The sequence below is a fragment of the Lathyrus oleraceus genome, chromosome 5 (genome assembly GCF_024323335.1).
Source record: "Lathyrus oleraceus cultivar Zhongwan6 chromosome 5, CAAS_Psat_ZW6_1.0, whole genome shotgun sequence".
In the NCBI taxonomy this organism is placed as follows: domain Eukaryota; kingdom Viridiplantae; phylum Streptophyta; class Magnoliopsida; order Fabales; family Fabaceae; genus Lathyrus; species Lathyrus oleraceus.
In genome coordinates this window covers 93,831,683-93,852,312 of record NC_066583.1, presented here as the reverse complement: position 1 = coordinate 93,852,312, position 20,630 = coordinate 93,831,683, and the positions used below count along the sequence as shown (strand labels likewise).

Here is a 20,630-nt window from a genome sequence, read left to right as displayed (position 1 = left end):
GAGGATAGTGATTGCGACATTGACAACTGGGTGCGTCCAAGGGTCCCGGGTGAAGTTCTCCGCAACTGGTCTTCTAAAGAGATTATCCAAGTCACTCTTCTTAAAGAGTAATTTTCTTTGTTTATTCATGCATATCCAAGTCTTACGTTCCGCCCAGGGCGTGATGACTCATTGTAGGGCTCATCTATGTGGATACCTACATTTTTTATCATAAATAAAGGACGTCGTTTTGCATCCAAATATTTTGTTCACTGTCTTTCTATTTTTGCAGTTTTCAAAAATCAAAATATATATATATATATATATATATATATATATATATATATATATATATATATACATTTGGCAATGTTTTGTTTAGTTTCCACTTCTTGTTCACACTCATAAGCACATACCATCACTTATGCAGACGCACGTCACCGGATCCTATTGATAATAGTTCTGCTATGGCTCGCTTCGACTTTGAAAATCCAATCTTTCAAGCTGAAGAAGAGGGTGATGAAGACTGTGAACTCCCTAAAGAACTTGCCAGGTTATTAAAACAGGAGGAAAGGGTCATTCAACCGCAGCAAGAGACTGTTGAATTGATTAATCTAGGCACCGAGGACGCCAAGAGAGAAATCAAGATAGGGGTTGCTTTGGAAGATAATGTGAAGAAGGGGCTGATTGAATTGCTGCAAGAGTATGTTGACATCTTCGCTTGGTCTTATCAGGACATGCTAGGGCTTGACACAGACATTGTGGTACACCGTTTGCCTCTCAAAGAGGATTGTCCTCCGGTCAAGCAGAAGCTCAGAAGAACAAGACCAGAGATGGATGTCAAGATAAAGGAAGAAGTGCAAAAACAGTTGGATGCAGGGTTTCTAGCGGTTACAAATTATCCGTCATGGGTTGCAAATATCGTTCCAGTACCTAAAAAGGATGGAGAGATACGGATGTGTGTTGACTACCAGGATCTGAACAGAGCTAGTCCTAAAGATGATTTCCCATTACCTCACATCGACGTTTTGGTGGATAACACGGCTCAGTTCTCGGTATTCTCCTTCATGGATGGCTTTTCTGGCTATAATCAAATTAAGATGGCACCAGAAGACATGGAGAAGACAACTTTCATAACCTCATGGGGCACCTTCTGCTACAAGGTGATGCCGTTTGTTCTGAAAAATGTTGGGGCAACATATCAACGAGTTATGGTAACTCTTTTCCATGATATGATTCATCATGAAATCGAGGTTTATGTTGATGATATGATTGCCAAATCTCAGACGGAAGAAGAACATCTGGTGAATTTGCAGAAACTGTTTGAGCGTTTGAGGAAATTCAAGCTGAGGCTTAATCCGAACAAGTGTACTTTCGGGATGAGATTTGGAAAACTGTTGGGTTTTATTGTTAGTGAAAAAGGGATTGAGGTGGATCCGGCCAAAGTGAAAGCGATACAAGAAATGCCTGAGCCAAGAACTGAAAAACAAGTCCGTGGTTTCTTAGGAAGGTTGAACTACATTGCAAGGTTCATCTCTCACCTAACAGCCACGTGTGAGCCAATATTCAAATTGTTGAGAAAAGATCAGGGCATCGGGTGGAATGATGATTGCCAAAGGGCTTTTGAGAAGATAAAAGAGTATTTGCAGAATCCTCCAATCCTTATGCCTCCAGTCCTAGGGAGACTGCTGATTATGTATTTGACAGTACTTGATAATTCCATGGGTTGTGTTCTCGGTCAACACGACGAGACAGGTAGGATAGAGCATGTCATCTACTACCTGAGTAAAAAATTCACAGATTGCGAGTCGAGATACTCGATGCTTGAAAAGACATGTTGTGCACTTGCATGGGATGCTAAGTGATTGAGACAATACATGCTGACTCACACGACCTTACTGATCTCCAAAATGGATCCAGTCAAGTATATATTTGAGAAGCCAGCTCTCACCGGAAGGGTTGCTCGTTGGCAAATGGTACTGATAGAGTACGACATCCAGTATACATCCCAGAAAGCCATCAAAGGGAGTATTCTGTCAGACTATCTTGCTCAGCAGCCGATTGATGATTATGAGCCGATGAAGTTTGATTTTCCGGATGAAGACATTATGTTCCTCAAGATAAAAGACTGTGAAGAGCCAGTTGTTGAGGAGGGACCTGATCCAAATGAAAAGTGGACTTTAATGTTTGATGGGGCCGTCAACGCGAAAGGAAGTGGAATTGGTGATGTCATTACTACTCCGAAAGGTGCCCACCTGCCTTTCACCGCTCGTCTGACTTTTGAGTGCACCAATAATGAAGTTGAGTATGAAGCCTGTATCTTGGGTATTGAGCAAGCCATTGATTTGAGAATCAAGACTCTGGACATCTTCGGAGATTCAGCTCTAGTGATCAATCAAGTGAATGGTGATTGGAATACTCTCCAGCCTAATCTGGTCCCCTACAGAGACTACACGAGAAGACTGTTGACTTTCTTCACAACAGTAAGGTTGTATCATATACCTCGTGATGAGAACCAGATGGCAGATGCTCTTGCTACTCTATCCTCCATGATCAAGGTGATTCGGTGGAACTATGCTCCCAGGATCGATGTTATGCGCCTTGATAGGGCCGCGTATGTGTTTGCTGTTGAACTGGTAGTTGATGACAAGCCCTGGTACCACGACATCAAGTGCTTTCTGAAGAATCAAGAGTACCCTGCAGGGGCATCCAACAATGATAGAAAGACTTTGAGAAGATTGGCAGGCAGTTTCTTCTTAAATAAAGACGATGTGCTGTATAAGAGGAACTTCGACATGGTTTTGCTCAGATGCGTGGATAGACACGAAGCGGACATGTTAATGCAGGAATTTCATGAAGGCTCCTTCGGTACTCATGTCGACGGACATGCAATGGCTAAGAAATTGTTGAGAGCGGGGTATTACTGGATGACCATGGAATCTGATTGTTTCAAATATGCTCGGAAGTGTCATAAATGCCAGATTTATGCTGATAAGGTGCATGTGCCGCCAAATCCTCTAAATATGATGTCTTCGTCGTGGCCATTTGCTATGTGGGGTATTGATATGATTGGAAAGATTGAGCCGACTGCTTCCAATGGGCATCGCTTCATCCTTGTTGCCATCGACTATTTCACCAAGTGGGTCGAAGCAGCGTCATTTGCGAAGGTCACCAAACATGTGGTTACCCGATTCATTCAGAAAGAAATCATTTGTCGTTATGGGATTCCCGAAAGAATCATTACTGATAATGGTTCTAACCTCAATAACAAAATGATGAAGGAGTTGTGCAAGAACTTCAACATTCAACATCACAACTCTTCCCCTTATCGTCCTAAGATGAACGGTGTTGTTGAGGCAGCAAATAAGAACATAAAGAAGATTGTGCAGAAGATGGTCGTTACGTACAGAGATTGGCATGAGATGCTACCCTTCGCCTTGCATGGGTACCGTACTTTAGTACGTACATCGACCAGGCAACCCCTTATTCCCTTGTGTATGGTATGGAAGCAGTCCTACCTGTTGAAGTGGAGATTCCTTCTCTAAGAGTCATGTTGGATGTCAAGTTAGACGAAGCTGAATGGATTCAGAAAAGGTTCAATGAGTTGAGTCTTATCAAAGAGAAGCGAATGGCAGCCATTTGTCATTGGCAATTGTATCAGAGTCGGATGAAGAGAGCCTTTGATCAGAAAGTGCATCCTTGATGCTTCCAAGTCAGAGATTTGGTGTTGAAAAGGATCCTTCCTCCTCAGACAGATCACAGGGGCAAGTGGACTCCTAACTATGATGGACCGTATATTGTCACCAAGGTTTTTGATGGTGGAGCCTTAATGCTTGCAACTATGGATGGTGAAAACTTCACTTCCCCTGTGAACTCAGACGCAGTTAAAAAATACTTCGCATAAAATAGACCCGCTGGACGATAAAAAGAATAGTCCAAGCAAAAAAATGGGCATCCCGGCGAACCAAGAAAATGAAAAAGGTTCGGGAAAAAGTTAGGGATTAAAAAATGAAAAGATTGTACACCCGGTAAGTTGAAAACCTGAAAGGGCAACTTAGGCAAAAATGGGTATCCCGGTGGATTGAAAACCCGAAAGGGCGATCCAGGTAAAAGTTAGAGATTAAGCGAATGGCTGCGTTCTGAGTAGTTCTGAATATCATCTCGTGTCGATAACCGAAAACTTCCGAAGGATACGAAATAGTCCAATCACCTTTTTCGAAAAGCTGATCATCTAGAGGATCTTGAAGACAAGCAAATCATAGCAGAATTGGAACCCGATAGAAATCCATTTCACATTGCCATTAGATTAATTTCTGTTTTTATCTGTTATACAATTACCTCTTTCCATGGATTGCTTCCTGATGTAAATACCTATTCAGAGGCCACTCAATCAATAAAATCATGTTATTCAGTACATCTCTGTGTTCATTTTCATTTTACTGTTTTGTTTGCAAAAATGACGTCCGAATTTTTGATAAACATTGCATCATGAAACATAAGAGCTTTACAGGTACGTGCTTAATAAACATTGAAAATTGTTGTAAATTTTAAGTGCTTTGGATCGTCTATTCAGAACAGGTACACTCGGGGCATTTCCTTAAGGTCCCCATCAAATGATCGCGGATGTTTTTCCTCAACAGTTAGAATTTGGTATCTTATCCCTACAGAGGTGGTCCTAGCGTTGGATTCTTCAATCCCCAGCAGGCTCTCACTGCTGTACTTCCCCAAGCATTTGTTTCAGATTATACATTCACCAGTAGAGTCGACAGTGTCTGACTGTATATCCCCAGCGGAGTTGACAGTGTCTGACTGTATATCCCCAGCGGAGTTGACAGTGCCAGACTGTATCTTCCCAACAGAAGCGGCTGCTCCTCAGAGTTCGATGCCAGATCGATGATCTCGACGCTAGACCCATGGTCTCTTTCCTTGAAGCAGAATCTCGGTATTGTATCAGTGTTTGCTTCCCCTACTGAGTCGTCTCTCTCGCAGATTATGGTTGCCAGAACCACTGTCGCTTTCCTCAGCAGCAAGTTTTCAGTGCCATTCTCTCCCCAGTCAGAACCTCGGTATTTTGTTATTTTCCAGAACACCGTGTGGCGGGTCATTTCCCCACAGAGTTATTTGTGTTGTGTATCTCCAACAGCCTTGCTAGGGTCCATAAGATGGTGATCATTTCCCCAGCAGAATTCCTTGCCTCATCTTGGTGTTCTCTCTAATCAAGCATTTCGCATCCCTGCATGTAGAATCATATTGCATTGCATCCTCCCAAATTGCGTAGCATTTCCATTTTCATGGAGCATTACGCCATTGAAAAATTCAAACATACGCATGTAAAGCATAAGACATTCTCGGTATCCCAAGTGATAAGCCAGAAGTTGTTTCCAGTACTCAGACTGAAGATTGTTCATGACTTATCTTTATTATTCCCAGCAGGGGTCGTTGGCTCACGCGCCGCCTCAATTATCATTTTCCCTATTTCTGCCGATGCTGACAGGCATGAAAGTTTCCGGTATTCAGACCGAAGTGACATTCAGGCCAGTTTTCCGATGTTCAGATCGAAGAAGTTTCCGACATTCAGGTCGATGCAACTTGTGGCATTCAGGCCAGTTTTCCGGTATTCAGACCGAAGTGGCATTCAAGCCAGTTTTCCGATGTTCAGATCGAAGAAGTTTCCGACGTTCAGGTCGATGCAACTTGTGGCATTCAGGCCAAGTTTCTGGTATTCAGACCGAAGTGGCATTCAGGCCAGTTTTCCGATGTCTAGATCGAAGAAGTTTCCGACATTCAGGTCGATGCAACTTGTGGCATTCAGGCCAGTTTTCCAGTATTCAGACCGAAGTGGCATTCAGGCCAGTTTCCCGGTGTTCAGGCCGACGTTTGATAATCAAGTATCGTCTGATGCTCAGATCGAAGTCATTTCCAGTATTCAGATTGATGAGCGGCAATCAGGCCATGGTTATTTCTGTGTTCCCATTTATTTTGGTATTCAGGCTAACATTCCTTGTTTCGGTGTTCAGACCGACTCTAACTGTACCAGACGGATTCTTTTTCAAGACCACCTCTTGGCCGATTCTGACAGACATTGTTACTTCATTTTTTCACTTCAGTGTAAATTTTCGGGCTTTTATCGTATTCAATCACTTGATACCTCGAAAGTGCGAAAGCCGTTGCTATCTTCCTTTCAGGTTTCCAGTTGATTGAATAGGGGCAGCTGTAATACCCCAAAATTTACCCTTCATTTTTCCTGGAAGCATGGGATTATGTTTTACACTTCATTAGCAACATATTAGGTCATACTCATCGCATACTGCATTAGTGACATGGAGATCAGGTTTTGATTGATCACTCCTTAACAGAAGGAGCCCACACAAAGCAAGATTGAGAATTGGACTTTATTTTCTAAGTATACAAGTCTCAAGGGTCTCAGGGGGGTCCAAGTATCTTATTATGGTCCTCAGTTCATCAGTGAAGGATTCAAAGCTATTAGAGTGTTCATCTGGATTTAATCAGAAATTAGGGTTTCATTGCAACAGGAAATGTTTGGTTGGAAGTAGAGGAGCTCATCCATGTCATGATTAGAGAGGCATCTTGGCCTAGGAAGATTCACAATTATCTCAGAAAGATCCATTGGCAATCAGTACAATCAGTTCCTGATCATTTTGCCCTAAAACTAGGGTTTAGTATAAAATCAGTTTATTTCTGATTCTTTGGGTGAAACTCTTTTCCAAGGCCCTCCATATGTCCACAAGGGTCTACATACAAAAAATCAGCTCTTTATTTGAGTCAGAGGTGCTTCAATTGATCAATGGAATCGGGAATCAGACAGTTTGGGAAAAGTCAACTGTGGGGCCAGAAAAGTCAACTCCTGACATTTTGAGAGTGGAATCTAAAAATCCATGCCTAGGGGATCCTACATGTGAAATTTGATTAAGGTTAGATCATGGATTCATCATTTAATCAGGAATTGGAAAAGTTACTTAATTTGGAAATGGTTGACTTTCCATTTAGGGCAAGTTTTCATGATCGTTGCACTCACTTTAAGCCCATTTTACATCAAGGTAAAAGATCCATTTGAAAATTTCTCTAACATGAAAGTTGTTCCTCTTGTTCCAAGCTTTCTAGAGATATAAAGTTTGATCCATTTGGATTAGAATTGAGAAATTCATGCTTAGTCAAAGTGAGACATTTTTTTAGGACACTTAGAAAAATTTCTAAGTCCAAAATCTTCAAAATTTGTCAAGACTTCTTGGCCAGTTTTCTTGCCATGTCCTATTTCACATCCTTTTGGAATCATCTCATTTGGATCCATGGTTTGTGAGATACATTCATTTAAAGTGGGCACCATGACTTGATTTTCTAGGCAGATTTTGGGCATGGCTGGCCCAATCAGATTTTCTAAGCATGTTGCACAAATCAGTCATGTTTTTTACCTCTTTTGGCCATACATTGGACATCCATTCACTTAAGTTTGGCCTAAAATAACAACATTTTACACCTCACTTCACACTTTTATTCTTATGGATAAATCACTTATTAAAAAGCCCATGAGAACACCTAATCCACCCTATTTAAGAAGCTGAAAGCCTAACCTTAAAGGAGCATTGAAATTTCGTGGCAAGGAGGCAAAGCTTAATTACATATCAGATTTCATTCCACTTCTATTGTCCATTAGGTAATCATCTCTTCCATGGCCATGTTTTGATATATCTACGCTTGCTTACCATGTTCATCACCATTAATCCTTCCATCTTTGTATTTCTTTTTCTTATTTAAAATATTTTCTTCGTCCATAAAATTACCCAAAAATGTTTTTCACTTTTCTTAACGTTTTATTTAATTTTATATAATTTTTATTTTCGTATTTTTTTAATATTAATATTTTATTTTAATTATTTATTCTAACTGGTCCATTTTAACACACTTTTTTTATTGATTTTATTTTTATGACTTAAAATTACTGTTAGCATTTGATTTTGGGGATGAAGGTTTTCCACTGTCTCATGGTCAACCTGACCTTTTCTTGGAATTTTATTTCACATTTTCAATTTATTCTTGATTTATATCTAACCTAGTCTTATTAATTGACTTTTAATTTGACTTCTGTTTTATTTTAACTAATTTATATACCAATTTTCGTTATTTTTAAAATATTTTTGGGGAACGGTGATGTCCTGACCCCACCTTATTTAGTTTAATTTTTCATAATTTTCTAGATTAATTTACTATTTATTATTGATTTATTTCTAACCTAGTCTTATTAATTGACTTTTGGTTTGACCTCTGTTTTATTTTAATTATTTTATGTACCAATTTTCGTTATTTTTAAAATATGTTTGGGGGATGATGATGTCCTGAACCCACCTTATTTATTTTAATTTTTCATAATTTTCTTGATTAATTTACTATTTATTCTTGATTTATTTTTAACCTAGTCTTATTAATTGACTTTTGGTTTGACCTATGTTTTGTTTTAATTAATTCACGTGCCAATTTTCGTTATTTTAAAAATCTTTTTGGGGGATGATGATGTCCTGACCCCACCTTATTTAGTTTAATTTTTCATAATTTTCTTGATTAATTTTCTATTTATTCTTGATTTATTTCTAACCTAGTCTTATTAATTCACTTTTGGTTTGACCTATGTTTTGTTTTAATTAATTCACGTGTCAATTTTCATTATTTTTAAAATCTTTTTAGGGGATGATGATGTCCTGGCCCCACCTCATTTAATTTAATTTTTCATAATTTTCTTGAGTAATTTGCTATTTATTTGTTATTTTTTAAGTTGACTTGAATTTTCAGTTGACTTCTTTATGATCTATGTTTGAATTAGGGATTGCTTATGGCAATTGAAGAGATCATTTGATCTTCCCTCATTCATCTCATATGCCATGTATTAGAGGCCTTTTACCTTGATTTTATTTGGTCCTTACCTCATTTCCTGATTAAATTATTCAGTGGACCCTTCGTGTGCATATTTTCATCTGTTTGATTCATCTGTTATCTTTTATGCTTGTTTCTCTCATTCATGCTTTCTATTGCTTGATTATTTAACATGTTCATACTCCCATGCATTGTTCAAATGCTCCATCATTTGATTCTTTGGTTTGATTATATATTGTTTATTTATCCGATCTGATTGATAACTGTTGCCTACTTGTATGATGTATGAGGCATATATTCTTATTGTTTGTTTGCCATGAACAATCCCCATTCATAACAAATGTACCCCTCTCCCATAAAATGTATAATATTTATTTCTTTATTTCTTTAGTCACCTGTTAATACAAGAATTAAAACGAACATCCGATAACCATTTCAAAATAAGATCAAAAGCTCGACCCAACGTCGAGTAATCATTTTCAAAACTTAACAGAACCAGCACGCATTCATCCATCCTCCTGTAAGTCGATTGCCTCAGGCATCGCCATCTACCTGTAAGTCAATTGCCTCCGGCATCGCCATCTACCCTTATCCGTAACTCCTCTCCGTGCTCCATCCGTCGACTCTTGTTCCGTTTAGGTAGCACCCATTAGGTAGAACCCTTTGTATGATAACATAGGCAGAATTCCCTTATTCTTTGCATGCTAACATTAGGTAGATATTCCCCTTTGTAAATCCTAACACATAGGTCCATATTTTATGACAACTCTAGAGCAGAGCTTCCCCACTTTTAGACCTTCCGTGCGTCTCCAATCTTGTGGCATGTCAGTCCGTTCTATTGCAAAGAGGTAACTGCCTATGACTCGATTCAGCGATCTGCGACACCTACTGCTAGGACGTTGAACACACTGCCCACCCTCCTTTGACACAACTGGTGTCCTCTTTTGTAAGTCCATGTTCAGATGGCAATCCTTAACCCCTAGTTAGCTGAACTACGTTTTGCTTTGATTCTCATTCCATATGAGATACGTAGGCATAAGACGCGATGTCTTACCGAGCACACTTATCTTTAACCCATAGGTAGCCGAGCTACGAAGACTCTGATTCTCATACTCAGATGAGATACGTAGGCAGTGGATGCGACATCCTTGCGAGTCATTTTCTTTTAACCTTCCTTTTAGTAAATAGTACTTTAGATATACCTACACCCTTTAGATTAGAACAACACTTATGAAAAGGGCTCCCTAGGAGTACCTAGGATGTTTTGGGTGCTTAAAACCTTCCCATTGCATAACCAACCCCCTTACCCAGATCTCTGACATTTTTACTAGTTTTTGATTCGATAAAACTTTTAGGTTTTTGTTCGCTTTCTAACCATTCCTTTGGATAAATAGAAGTGCGGTGGCGACTCGACTTGTATGGTTTACCTTGGATTTAGTCAATATCTCTAATGGTAACGAATACCCCGTTACACCTAGTAAATCTCCTCCAAATGGAGTCTTTTCTGAACTATTTGCCCCAACATTTATATGTCTGAGATACTGCTTCGTTTATCCGAAGAATCTCAGTTGTTGCTTAAGATACTGCTCTAAATGTCCTCGAAGAATCTTAGATATGATTGAGGTATCATTCCCTTGTTGGAATATCTCGATTATATCATATAGGATACTGCTTCGTTGATCCTCAGAGAATCTCGTGTGATCAATTCGGGACACTGTTATGCTAATTTTCAGAAAAGTCTTAGATACGATTGAGGTATCATTACCTTGTTGGAATATCTCGATTATGTCATCCAAGATATTGTTCTGACGATTCTCATAGAGTTTTGATGGTATCATTTATCTTATATTAACCTATCTTACTATATTTCTCACTGCATTTTCTTTCTGCATTTCATCATTGCATCTCAAAGGACAAAATTCAGGTTTTTTCGTATTTAATTATCTTCCATCACGAATGTACGAAGACTGTTGTCATTCATACCTCCTAGTTCAAGTCAATTAAATAGGGGCAGTTGTCATACCCCGATTTTGTCCGGGCATTTTAAATTCATATGATACAAGTCCATTTGTTCAATTTTTCATTTGTAGCCATATGAATTTTTATCATCATATAAAGTCACCATAATTATTCATATATGCATATATAGTAAAAAAAAGTCAACATAAATTCAATATTTTACATGTTAAAGAAATTGACTAAAATTGTTTTTTTCTCATTATGCGTCTTGAAAAATAAATTCATGATCATTTGATTTATCATCAAAATATTCATTCGAATTTTATTAATCATTTTCATGCATCATAAAAAAGCAATGTTTCTAGAAAACCCAGAGTACCTTTCATTTATTACATTATTATTCCATACATATATTACATCATTATTCACTATTTAATTAAATAAGTTTTTAGAAGACACTCACACTACTTGCATAATTCTTAAACTACCCTTTTTAGAGCCTATAAATAAAACCACTCTCATTCACAAATGACACCACCAATCATTCACAAAAACTAAGCAAAAACTCTCTTCATTTTTCTCTTCATTTTCTTTCAAGTAATTTCTTTCTTTTTATTAAATAGATAGACTCTTATTCTTGTTCTTTATTTAATTTTATTGTATTTTTACTCTTGCTTTATTTATTTAGTACCTTAATCATCATCATTTTGCATGAAAACTCAATTGATTTTAAATAAAGAGTTGAAAAGTTTCTTGAACCTTCATGAGCAAAAGTGATTAAATGTGATTTACTTTTTGTTTATTTAATTTTCTTTGCATTATTATTCTTGCTAGACTTAATCAGTACCTTAATAATAATCATTTTATATGGAAACTCTATTGATTCAAAATCAAGAGTTTAAAGTGTTCTTTAACCTCCATGAGCAAAAGCGATTCAATATGATTTAATTTTTGTTTATTTAATTTTATTTGCATTATTATTCTTGTTATATTTAATTAATTACCACTATTTTGTATGGAAACTCCATTGATTCAAAATCAAGAGTTTAAAGTGTTCTTGAACCACCATGAAAAAAAGGGTAAATGATCGGTCACCATTTTCACTATGTTTTCGTTACTTATCCGACAAGAAACCAATGATTTTTGGAACACTTTGTACATATTATGGTACCTTCTAAGTTAGTTTTCATTTCCATAAGTTATTTAAGCATTTTATCAATTTTTAGTTTATTTTGTATTTTCGGGATTTTATGTTTTGCTTGTTTGTGTTTATGCCCTCCAGGTCCACATAGAAGATCCAACAGGCTCAACGTGAGAAAGTAGAAAGTTTCAGCGTTCAAGAAAAGAAGAGTTTCTAGTTTAGAAGGCCTGACACGGTCACCCGTGTCACCTGACACGGGCCATGTCAGGAGGAAGGCCAAGAAAGTATAAGCAATGTCCAAGATAGGGGCCTGACACGGCCGCCCGTGTCAACTAACACGGCCCGTGACAGGTTACCTAGGGTGTGTCAGCAAGGAAATAACAAGGCAGAAAGCTGACATAGCCACCTGTGTCAGCTGACACGAGCCGTGTCAGCTCAGGCGCACATTCTTCCAATTTTTGGGCTTTTTCACCGGGCTTGAGCTGCAGGGACGTTTTGGAGATTTCCACCTTTTGTCAAGGGATTTTTCACTATATTAAGAGATTTTCTACAAGAGAAAAAGACATCTTGGAATGAGGAGAACACAGAATTATCAAACGATCAAGAATTACAGAGATCAAGGAATTCGGAGAGCGAAAGATTTTCATGAGCGGAAGCGATTGAAGATCTAAGTCATCCAATTACTTGTAATATGTATTTTTTATCTTGAATCTGTTTTGAACAATATGAGTAGCTAACCCCCCCCCCCCCCCCCCCCAATGTTAGGGGGTGTCCCTGATTTAGATCTTTAATGACTTCGAGTTTACGATTGCATTTATAATTTTTTTACAGTAATCTTTTGATGTGCTTAATGCTTTCTCTTTCGGACCAATCGAGATTGTTGTATGGTTATCAATTAGGCTGGACCGTCATTGGTAAGATTTTCATAAGATTACTCTGCAGTAGATATCACCTAGGACTAGGGATACCATGTATGAATCAGAGCATTCGTGATATAATAAGGCTTAATTTCACCGATAATTTCCTATGGACATAGAAATTAGGGTATAATGATTAAAGGTTTTCTCACTAAGGACTTGGGAGAAAATACCCTTGAGAACTGGTAGTAATTGATATTTGTTAATGCAATAGTGGCTCAGAGTTGTTACAGGGACAAATTATACACCTTCCTGATATTGTTCATCTTCCCTTGCAAACCCTTATTTTTACATTATTATTTTCTTTTGCCTTTATTTTTATCAATATGAATCAAAAAAACCCAACAATAGTTTTTGTTTAATTGAATAATGATTTGAACTCTATATTGACTTGCATTCCTTGAGATTGACATTTGGGGAATTTCCCCTTTATTACTATAACAGGCAAAATAGTACACTTGCTATTTTTCCGATCAAGTTTTTGGCGTCGTTGCTGGGGACTGTCAAAATATAGAGTTTAATTTTAGTTCAATTAAAATTTTGTTGCTCTGCAATAAAATTATTTTTCTGTCATTTATATAATTTCATTCACTAATTTGTGTATGCGAGGAGAGCCCTCAGCAAAATTTCTTTTTGACGCAGAAATCGAGAGAACCGTTCACCTGAAACGCAGAAACACTAGATTGAATTCCAAAGAAGAAGTTCCCTTTGATCACTCAGATTCAAAAAAAGAAACTATGGCTTAAATTCCTCCAGGTCCACCTCCTCCACCTCCAAAAAGACTCATAGGTGACTATGGAGGTGCAAATGCGTTGGGTGGTAGATTGACCATTGACATCCAACCGGTGAATGTGACTAATTTTCAACTACATCCTAGCACAATCAATCAACTTGAAAGAAAATCTTTCATCGGAAAGGTTAATGAAGATGCAAACAAGCACCTGAAGAGATTCCTGACCATGAGTACTACTTTGAAAATTGATAATCATACTGATGAAGCAAAGAACTTAAGAATGTTTCCGTTCACTTTATCTGAAGAGGCGGAAGAGTGGTTCTACTCTCTTCCAGCTGGAAGTATTACATCATGGGAAGAGATGAAAACAACTTTCTTAAATGAGTATTTTCCAGCATCAGTATTTCTGAGAAAAAGGTATGAAATCTTGAACTTCAAACAGAAGGATGGTGAGTCTTTGGGAGATACCTACAAAAGAATCAAAAGGGTCATGGTAGCGTGTCCAACTCATAATATGGATCAGACTGAACAAATGCAGATGTTTGTCAATGGGCTGAAAATAAAGACAAAACAGTTGATTGATACAGCAGTCGGTGGCTCAACAAATTTTTCAACAGCCACCGGTATTAAAAGGATCATTGAAGCGATAGCCGCAAATGAGCATTTGGAATTATATGATAGGTGTACAAGCAAACCTGAAGGAGTCATTGATCTAAAACTGGAAGCTAATAAAATCCGTTTGGAAGATACAGTTGCTGCTGAAGTAGAAAAGAAATTAAAAGCGGTGAATATAGGTACTCAATAGGTAGCTCAAATTCAACATGCTCAGACCATCACTTGTGAAATCTGTAATGAACCTCACCACACTGTGTATTACTTTACAAATCCTCAACAAATTGAAGAGATAAAATTCTTAAAGCAAAATAATCCCTACTCCAACACTTACAATCCAGGTTGGAAAACTCATCCAAACTTCTCATGGAAAGATCAGAAAGGGAATGTTCCACAATAGGGTCAAGGTCAATATCAGGCTCAATATCAACAACAACAAGAACAAGCTCCAAAGAAAGCAGTTTGGGAGATTTCCATTGAAAACATGACTGCTCAGAATAGACAATTTGAAGAAGAGACTAGAAACAATCATAAAAACACCACCGCCTCTCTAAAGAATTTTGAAGTTCAGCTGGGTCAGATAGTACAACAACTAGCAAGTTCTCGAACACCAGGTTCCTTACCAAGTGAAACAGTTCAAAACCCAAGAAATCAGGAGAATATTAATATTGTCACGACAAAAAGGGAGAGGGCCTCTAAAGATGAAAAAGTAATACCACTCGGCAAGCCAACTGAAGAGAAAAATAAAAAGGATACTAAATAAGTGATTAAGTTACCCTACCCCCAGAGAGTGAAAAAGAAGGATCCAAGCGAGTCAGGCTTTAAGAAACTCGTGACAATGTTAAAAAAGATAGAGGGTCATATGTCTTTGTTTGAAGCACTCGAGAGAATGCCCATGTACAAAAAAGTCATGAAAGAGGTAATGGCTGAAAAGAAACCAACAACAGAAGAACATGTAGCCTTGAAGGAAAAGTGTAGTGCAAATTCTTTAGAGCAGAAAATTCCAAACAAATAGAAGGATCCTGGAACGGTAACAATATCATGCACAATTAACTAAAGAACTTTCAAAAAGGTACTAATTGTTCTCTTTATGGGCTGAAACAATCCCCACGTGAATGGTTTGGTTGCTTAAGCTCTTCCTTGATGTAATTTGGTACGACTAGATGTGAAGCAGATCACTCTGTTTTCTTCCTTCATTCCTCCACCAGTTGGCGCGTCTTTCTTGTGGTTTAGGTTGATGCCATTGTTATCCCTGGAGACGATACATAGGGTATTCAGCGTCTCAAAACTCATCTTTTAAATAAAAAATCAGACAAAAGACTTGGATCCACACAGACGCTTCTTAGGCATTGAAGTTGCTCGATTATCATCAAGCATTGTAATCAACCAACACAAGTATACATCAGACATTCTTAGTCAAACTGGTATGCTTGATTGTCGCCATATTGATACTCATATGGATCATAACGTCAAGCTTCTTCTGGGTCACGGGGAGCCATTGAAAGACCCGGGAAGATATTGACGGCTTGTTGGTAAACTCAACTATCTTACAGTCACCAAACCAGATATTACATTTGTGGTGAGCATTGTGAGATAGTTTATGAACGGTCCTTGTGATAGTCATTGGGATGCATTCATTCGAATTCTTAGATATATAACGAATGCACCAGAAAAATGACTATTATATGAAGATAAGGGTTATGTTAAAATAACTTGTTATTCAGATGCAGACTAAGTCTAATCATCGTCAGATAGGAGATCCAAGTCTGGATATTGTGTTCATATTGAAGGTAATATGATCTCATGGATAAGTAAGAAATAAAATACAAGTGTATTATCTAATGTTGAAGCTGAATACCGTGTTATGGCAGCAACCTTAAAGGAGCTTACATGGCTTAAAAATTTACTCTCAGAGCTTAGGTTGGAAGATTATCAAACCATAGAACTCATATGTGAAAATCAAGTGACACTCCACATTGCATCTAATTCGATTTTCCATGAACGGACCAAACACATAGAAATAGACTGTCATTATATAAGAGACAAGGTACTTTCGGGAGAAATCACCACAGATTTACTTAAATCTGAAGATTAATTAATTGATATGTTCACTAAGTCTCTTAGGGATTCTCGAGTGGATTATATTCGTAACAAACTCGACTTATATGACATATATGATACATCTTGAGGGGGGAATGTTAAGAATCAATCATTTTAATATCTGTATATAGAATATTTCATAGAATATTCCTTAACCTATCTAAAATATAATAGAATATATCATAGCATATTTCGTATGTAATAGAATATATCGTATCATATTCTCTATGTAATTAATTCAATAAATTGTAAATCTCACTATATAATACAATCTTCATAGTGCTATTCAAACACACAGTTTATTCAAATGTCTCTCACTCTTGTTCAATAAGAATTTCAGTAAGAATTATGAGTGAAAATATTTGAATTTATTGATGTAATTGACTCGTATATGGTGATTTGTATACACTCCATACATCTTGAAACAACTTGAGAACTTTGATGTTCCTAGATATATGATTAATAGGCGTGTTAAATTATACGAATGACTTCAATAGAAAATTATCGCATTATTTCATCTTAGTACGCCGAGGTAAGCACCTCAAATACTATGGTTTTGGGTCTATTGACTCTATTTTGTAATTTGAATTATGAAATTTTTTAATGAATGTTCCATACTATATTCAAGTTAAATATCTTATGCCCATATCATTACAATAAACTACACTCCTTTCACAACATACTATAAGCAAAATCTACCATTTTACAATTTTGAAAATAGCTATATGGGTTTATTATCAAATGCAATATCTAATATACCCTTCAATTAAAAATTACTAAAAAAATAAAATAAATACAAGGTTGTTAAGTACAAGCCAGCTGGTATCTCATTAGATAGGCGACATTCATTGTTCACACAAGCTAGTAGAAGACACAACATGGATAGCTATAAATGTGAATAAATCTTTATAATTTTCCCATTCAAGCACACAATGGAAGCCGTTAGGAAAGGATGGAAAAATAGATAGTTATAATAATAAAGAGATAGTAGTGCCTTCTAATTTATGAACTTTAATCCAATGCACCCACTTACATTAAATGTAGAAATTAAATTCCATTGAAAATTCTCAACTACACAAACACCAATTAGGTACTAACAATAACTCTTTCCCACCCACCTCATGTAAAATCAAATTCATAAACAAATATTTATATACAACACAGCAACAACAGCAGCATCAACATAAACATAGTGAACAAACACACAACCATGGCTACTAACGAACGTGACATGTTCTCAGCTGAGATTGTGAACCGTGGGATCGAATCCTCGGGCCCGAACGCCGGTTCATTGACGTTCTCGGTGAGGGTTCGAAGACGGTTACCGGACTTTCTTCAGTCTGTTAACCTTAAGTATGTCAAATTAGGTTACCATTATCTTATAAACCATGGTGTTTTTTTGTTCACTGTGCCAATTCTACTGTTGGTGTTTAGTGCTGAGGTTGGTACTTTGAGTAAAGAAGATCTTTGGAAGAAGATTTGGGAAGATGCAAGCTATGATCTTGCTTCTGTTCTCTCTTCTCTTGCTGTTTTTGTTTTCACTTTCTCTCTTTACTTCATGTCAAAGCCTCGTCCTATTTATCTCGTTGATTTTTCATGCTATCAACCAGATGATGAACTCAAGGTATGTTCATACATAAAATAACTTAGTTAATATACAAATATATTGTACTGAATCAAATTAGTTAAACATGAGTGTTTTGTATATACCAGTAGTTTAGTGCTCTTTTCTACAAGATTTTATATAGGTTATATATAGGTTAGACACATTTAAATAAGATATAGTCGCGATAACTTTTAAGGCATGTGCGGTAGTTCGTCTTGCACGGTCTCAAAGACCGTTCTGACTTTAAATTTTGATGTTGTATTATGATTTTAATGATTTTGGAATTTGTTTTATGAAGGTATCAAGGGACCAATTCATAGAGCTAGCAAGATCATCAGGAAAATTTGACAAAGAAAGTCTAGAATTTCAAAAAAGGATTGTAATGTCATCAGGAATAGGAGATGAAACCTACATTCCAAAATCAATAGCATCAAGTGAAAACACAGCAACAATGAAAGAAGGTAGAGCTGAAGCCTCAATGGTGATGTTCGGAGCACTTGATGAACTCTTTGAGAAAACCGGAATTAGGCCAAAAGATGTTGGTGTTCTTGTTGTAAATTGCAGCATATTCAATCCAACACCATCTCTGTCAGCTATGATTATAAATCATTATAAGATGAGAGGAAACATTCTGAGCTATAATCTTGGTGGTATGGGTTGTAGTGCTGGAATTATTGCTGTTGATTTGGCTAGGGATATTCTTCAATCTAACCCTAGTAATTATGCTGTTGTTGTGAGTACTGAAATGGTTGGGTTCAATTGGTATCAAGGAAAAGAAAGATCTATGCTGATTCCTAATTGTTTCTTTCGTATGGGCTGTTCCGCGGTGTTGCTCTCTAATCGTCGTCGCGATTATAGCCGCGCGAAGTATCGTCTTGAACACATTGTTCGTACTCATAAAGGCGCTGATGATCGCAGTTTCAGGTATTTCATACGTTCAATTAGATCTTTCTATTTTTATATATCAGTGCCAATATTTTAAAGACTAGTATTATTACTTGGATTTAATTGATTACTTGTTGCTAAGTATTAAATCACTTTGTATTTTATACCAAAAGGAACATAACAGTCTCAATCACTAATCCCTAATGTGATGTCTGCTATGAACAAAAGAAAGAGATTCAAAGAGGAATCACTACATAAAGGATAAAATGAAAGAAAGTTATGAAAATATATCTGAATTCTAAAAACAAACAAAATTACAACAGAAAATTTGAAAAGAGATTATGACAAATGAATTAACTTTCATGTGAATCATGTGAATACACTAACAACAAAAGGTACACTTTTAATCATGTGGCTACCAATTTTTTTACATATTTAAACTTTTCTTATCTTTAAGTTTCTGATATCTTTTATCTTTAAAGTTCATCGGATACATAAGTAAAATCCGATTAAAATTTAATAAAAGTCTATTTCGGTATAAACTTGATTATATTATATACGATTTATTGAATTATTTCTGAACGATTCGTTCTTAACACAATTACAGGTGTGTGTACCAAGAGGAAGATGATCAGAAGTTCAAGGGAATTAAGATAAGCAAAGACTTGATTGAAATCGGCGGCGAAGCTTTGAAAACCAACATCACAACCCTAGGGCCATTAGTCCTACCATTTTCTGAACAGCTTATTTTCTTTGCGACTTTAGTTTGGAGGAACTTATTTGGTGGAGGCAAAAAGTCTGATAAGAATTCATCATCCTCATCCTCATCAAACAAGCCCTACATTCCTAACTACAAACTGGCTTTCGAGCATTTCTGCGTGCATGCTGCAAGCAAAGCGATTCTGGACGAGCTTCAAAAGAATCTCGAACTGAGTGACAAAAACATGGAAGCTTCGAGAATGACGCTGCACCGATTCGGCAACACTTCTAGCAGCAGCATTTGGTATGAACTTGCTTATATGGAAGCTAAGGAGAAAGTTAAAAGAGGAGACCGTGTTTGGCAACTTGCATTTGGTTCTGGTTTCAAGTGTAACAGTGCTGTTTGGCGTTCTATGGGGCGTGTTGCAAAACCTACTTCAAGAAACCCTTGGCTTGACTGCATCAATGCATATCCTGCTCAACTCAATTGAAAAAGCACTTTTTATTATTGTTATTGCTATTAGTCTATTATCAGTGATTATGATTAAGAAATTATTAAGACTTGTTTTTAGGATATGAAATAATGGTAGTTTTTTAGTTAAGTTAAGTTGGTGTTTAAATTTTAAATTTGTGGTTTGTGATATTGTATACTGTACACTGAGGCATAACATCATATGCCAATGTTGGTTCTCTGTCACTTCTAATTAAATTTTTAAGCTACTTTTTCTTTCTTATTAATTATTGGCTTTAAATTTGTACTATTCTGATTCTGACTCATACTGTTTCTCACTCTCTCTCTCTCACTTAAATAATTCAGAAATGTTTCTAGAATAGAAAGTTTGATGAACATCATCATTGTTACAAGTTGTGATTCATTCATTCATTCCTGCAATAACATTAATGGTGAAAAAAGATAGTTGAGGCGTTATAACTAGTAGTATTCCCCTAGGTAGGGAGTAGTAGGTTTACAAAAAAAGTTATTCAGGGTGGATTTGTTTGATTGGAGACTAAAAACATCTCCATATCATTTTGCAGAGGACATGAAGTTAGAGAAAAGTAAAGACCATCTTGCTTATCATGGCTGCAGGATTTCTAAATTAGAAAACAGATCGTTGG

General features: G+C 36.8%; 1 protein-coding gene across 1 annotated transcript; it reads left to right on the top strand.

Moving 5' to 3' along the window:
• Positions 1 to 17,335: 17,335 nt before the first annotated feature.
• LOC127087826 (3-ketoacyl-CoA synthase 10) lies at positions 17,336 to 20,252 on the top strand. The gene is made up of 3 exons (XM_051028744.1): positions 17,336 to 17,948; positions 18,229 to 18,854; positions 19,423 to 20,252. The coding sequence occupies exons 1-3, from the start codon at positions 17,535 to 17,537 to the stop codon at positions 20,003 to 20,005; spliced, it is 1,623 nt and encodes a 540-aa protein (XP_050884701.1). The 5' UTR covers positions 17,336 to 17,534; the 3' UTR covers positions 20,006 to 20,252.
• Positions 20,253 to 20,630: the final 378 nt, after the last annotated feature.

Coding starts and splice junctions, on each gene's coding strand:
- LOC127087826 (XM_051028744.1), top strand. CDS start 17,535: ATGGCTACTAACGAACGTGACATGTTCTCAGCTGAGATTGTGAACCGT. Junction 17,949..18,228: donor AACCAGATGATGAACTCAAG/GTATGTTCATAC, acceptor TGTTTTATGAAG/GTATCAAGGGACCAATTCAT. Junction 18,855..19,422: donor GCTGATGATCGCAGTTTCAG/GTATTTCATACG, acceptor ACACAATTACAG/GTGTGTGTACCAAGAGGAAG.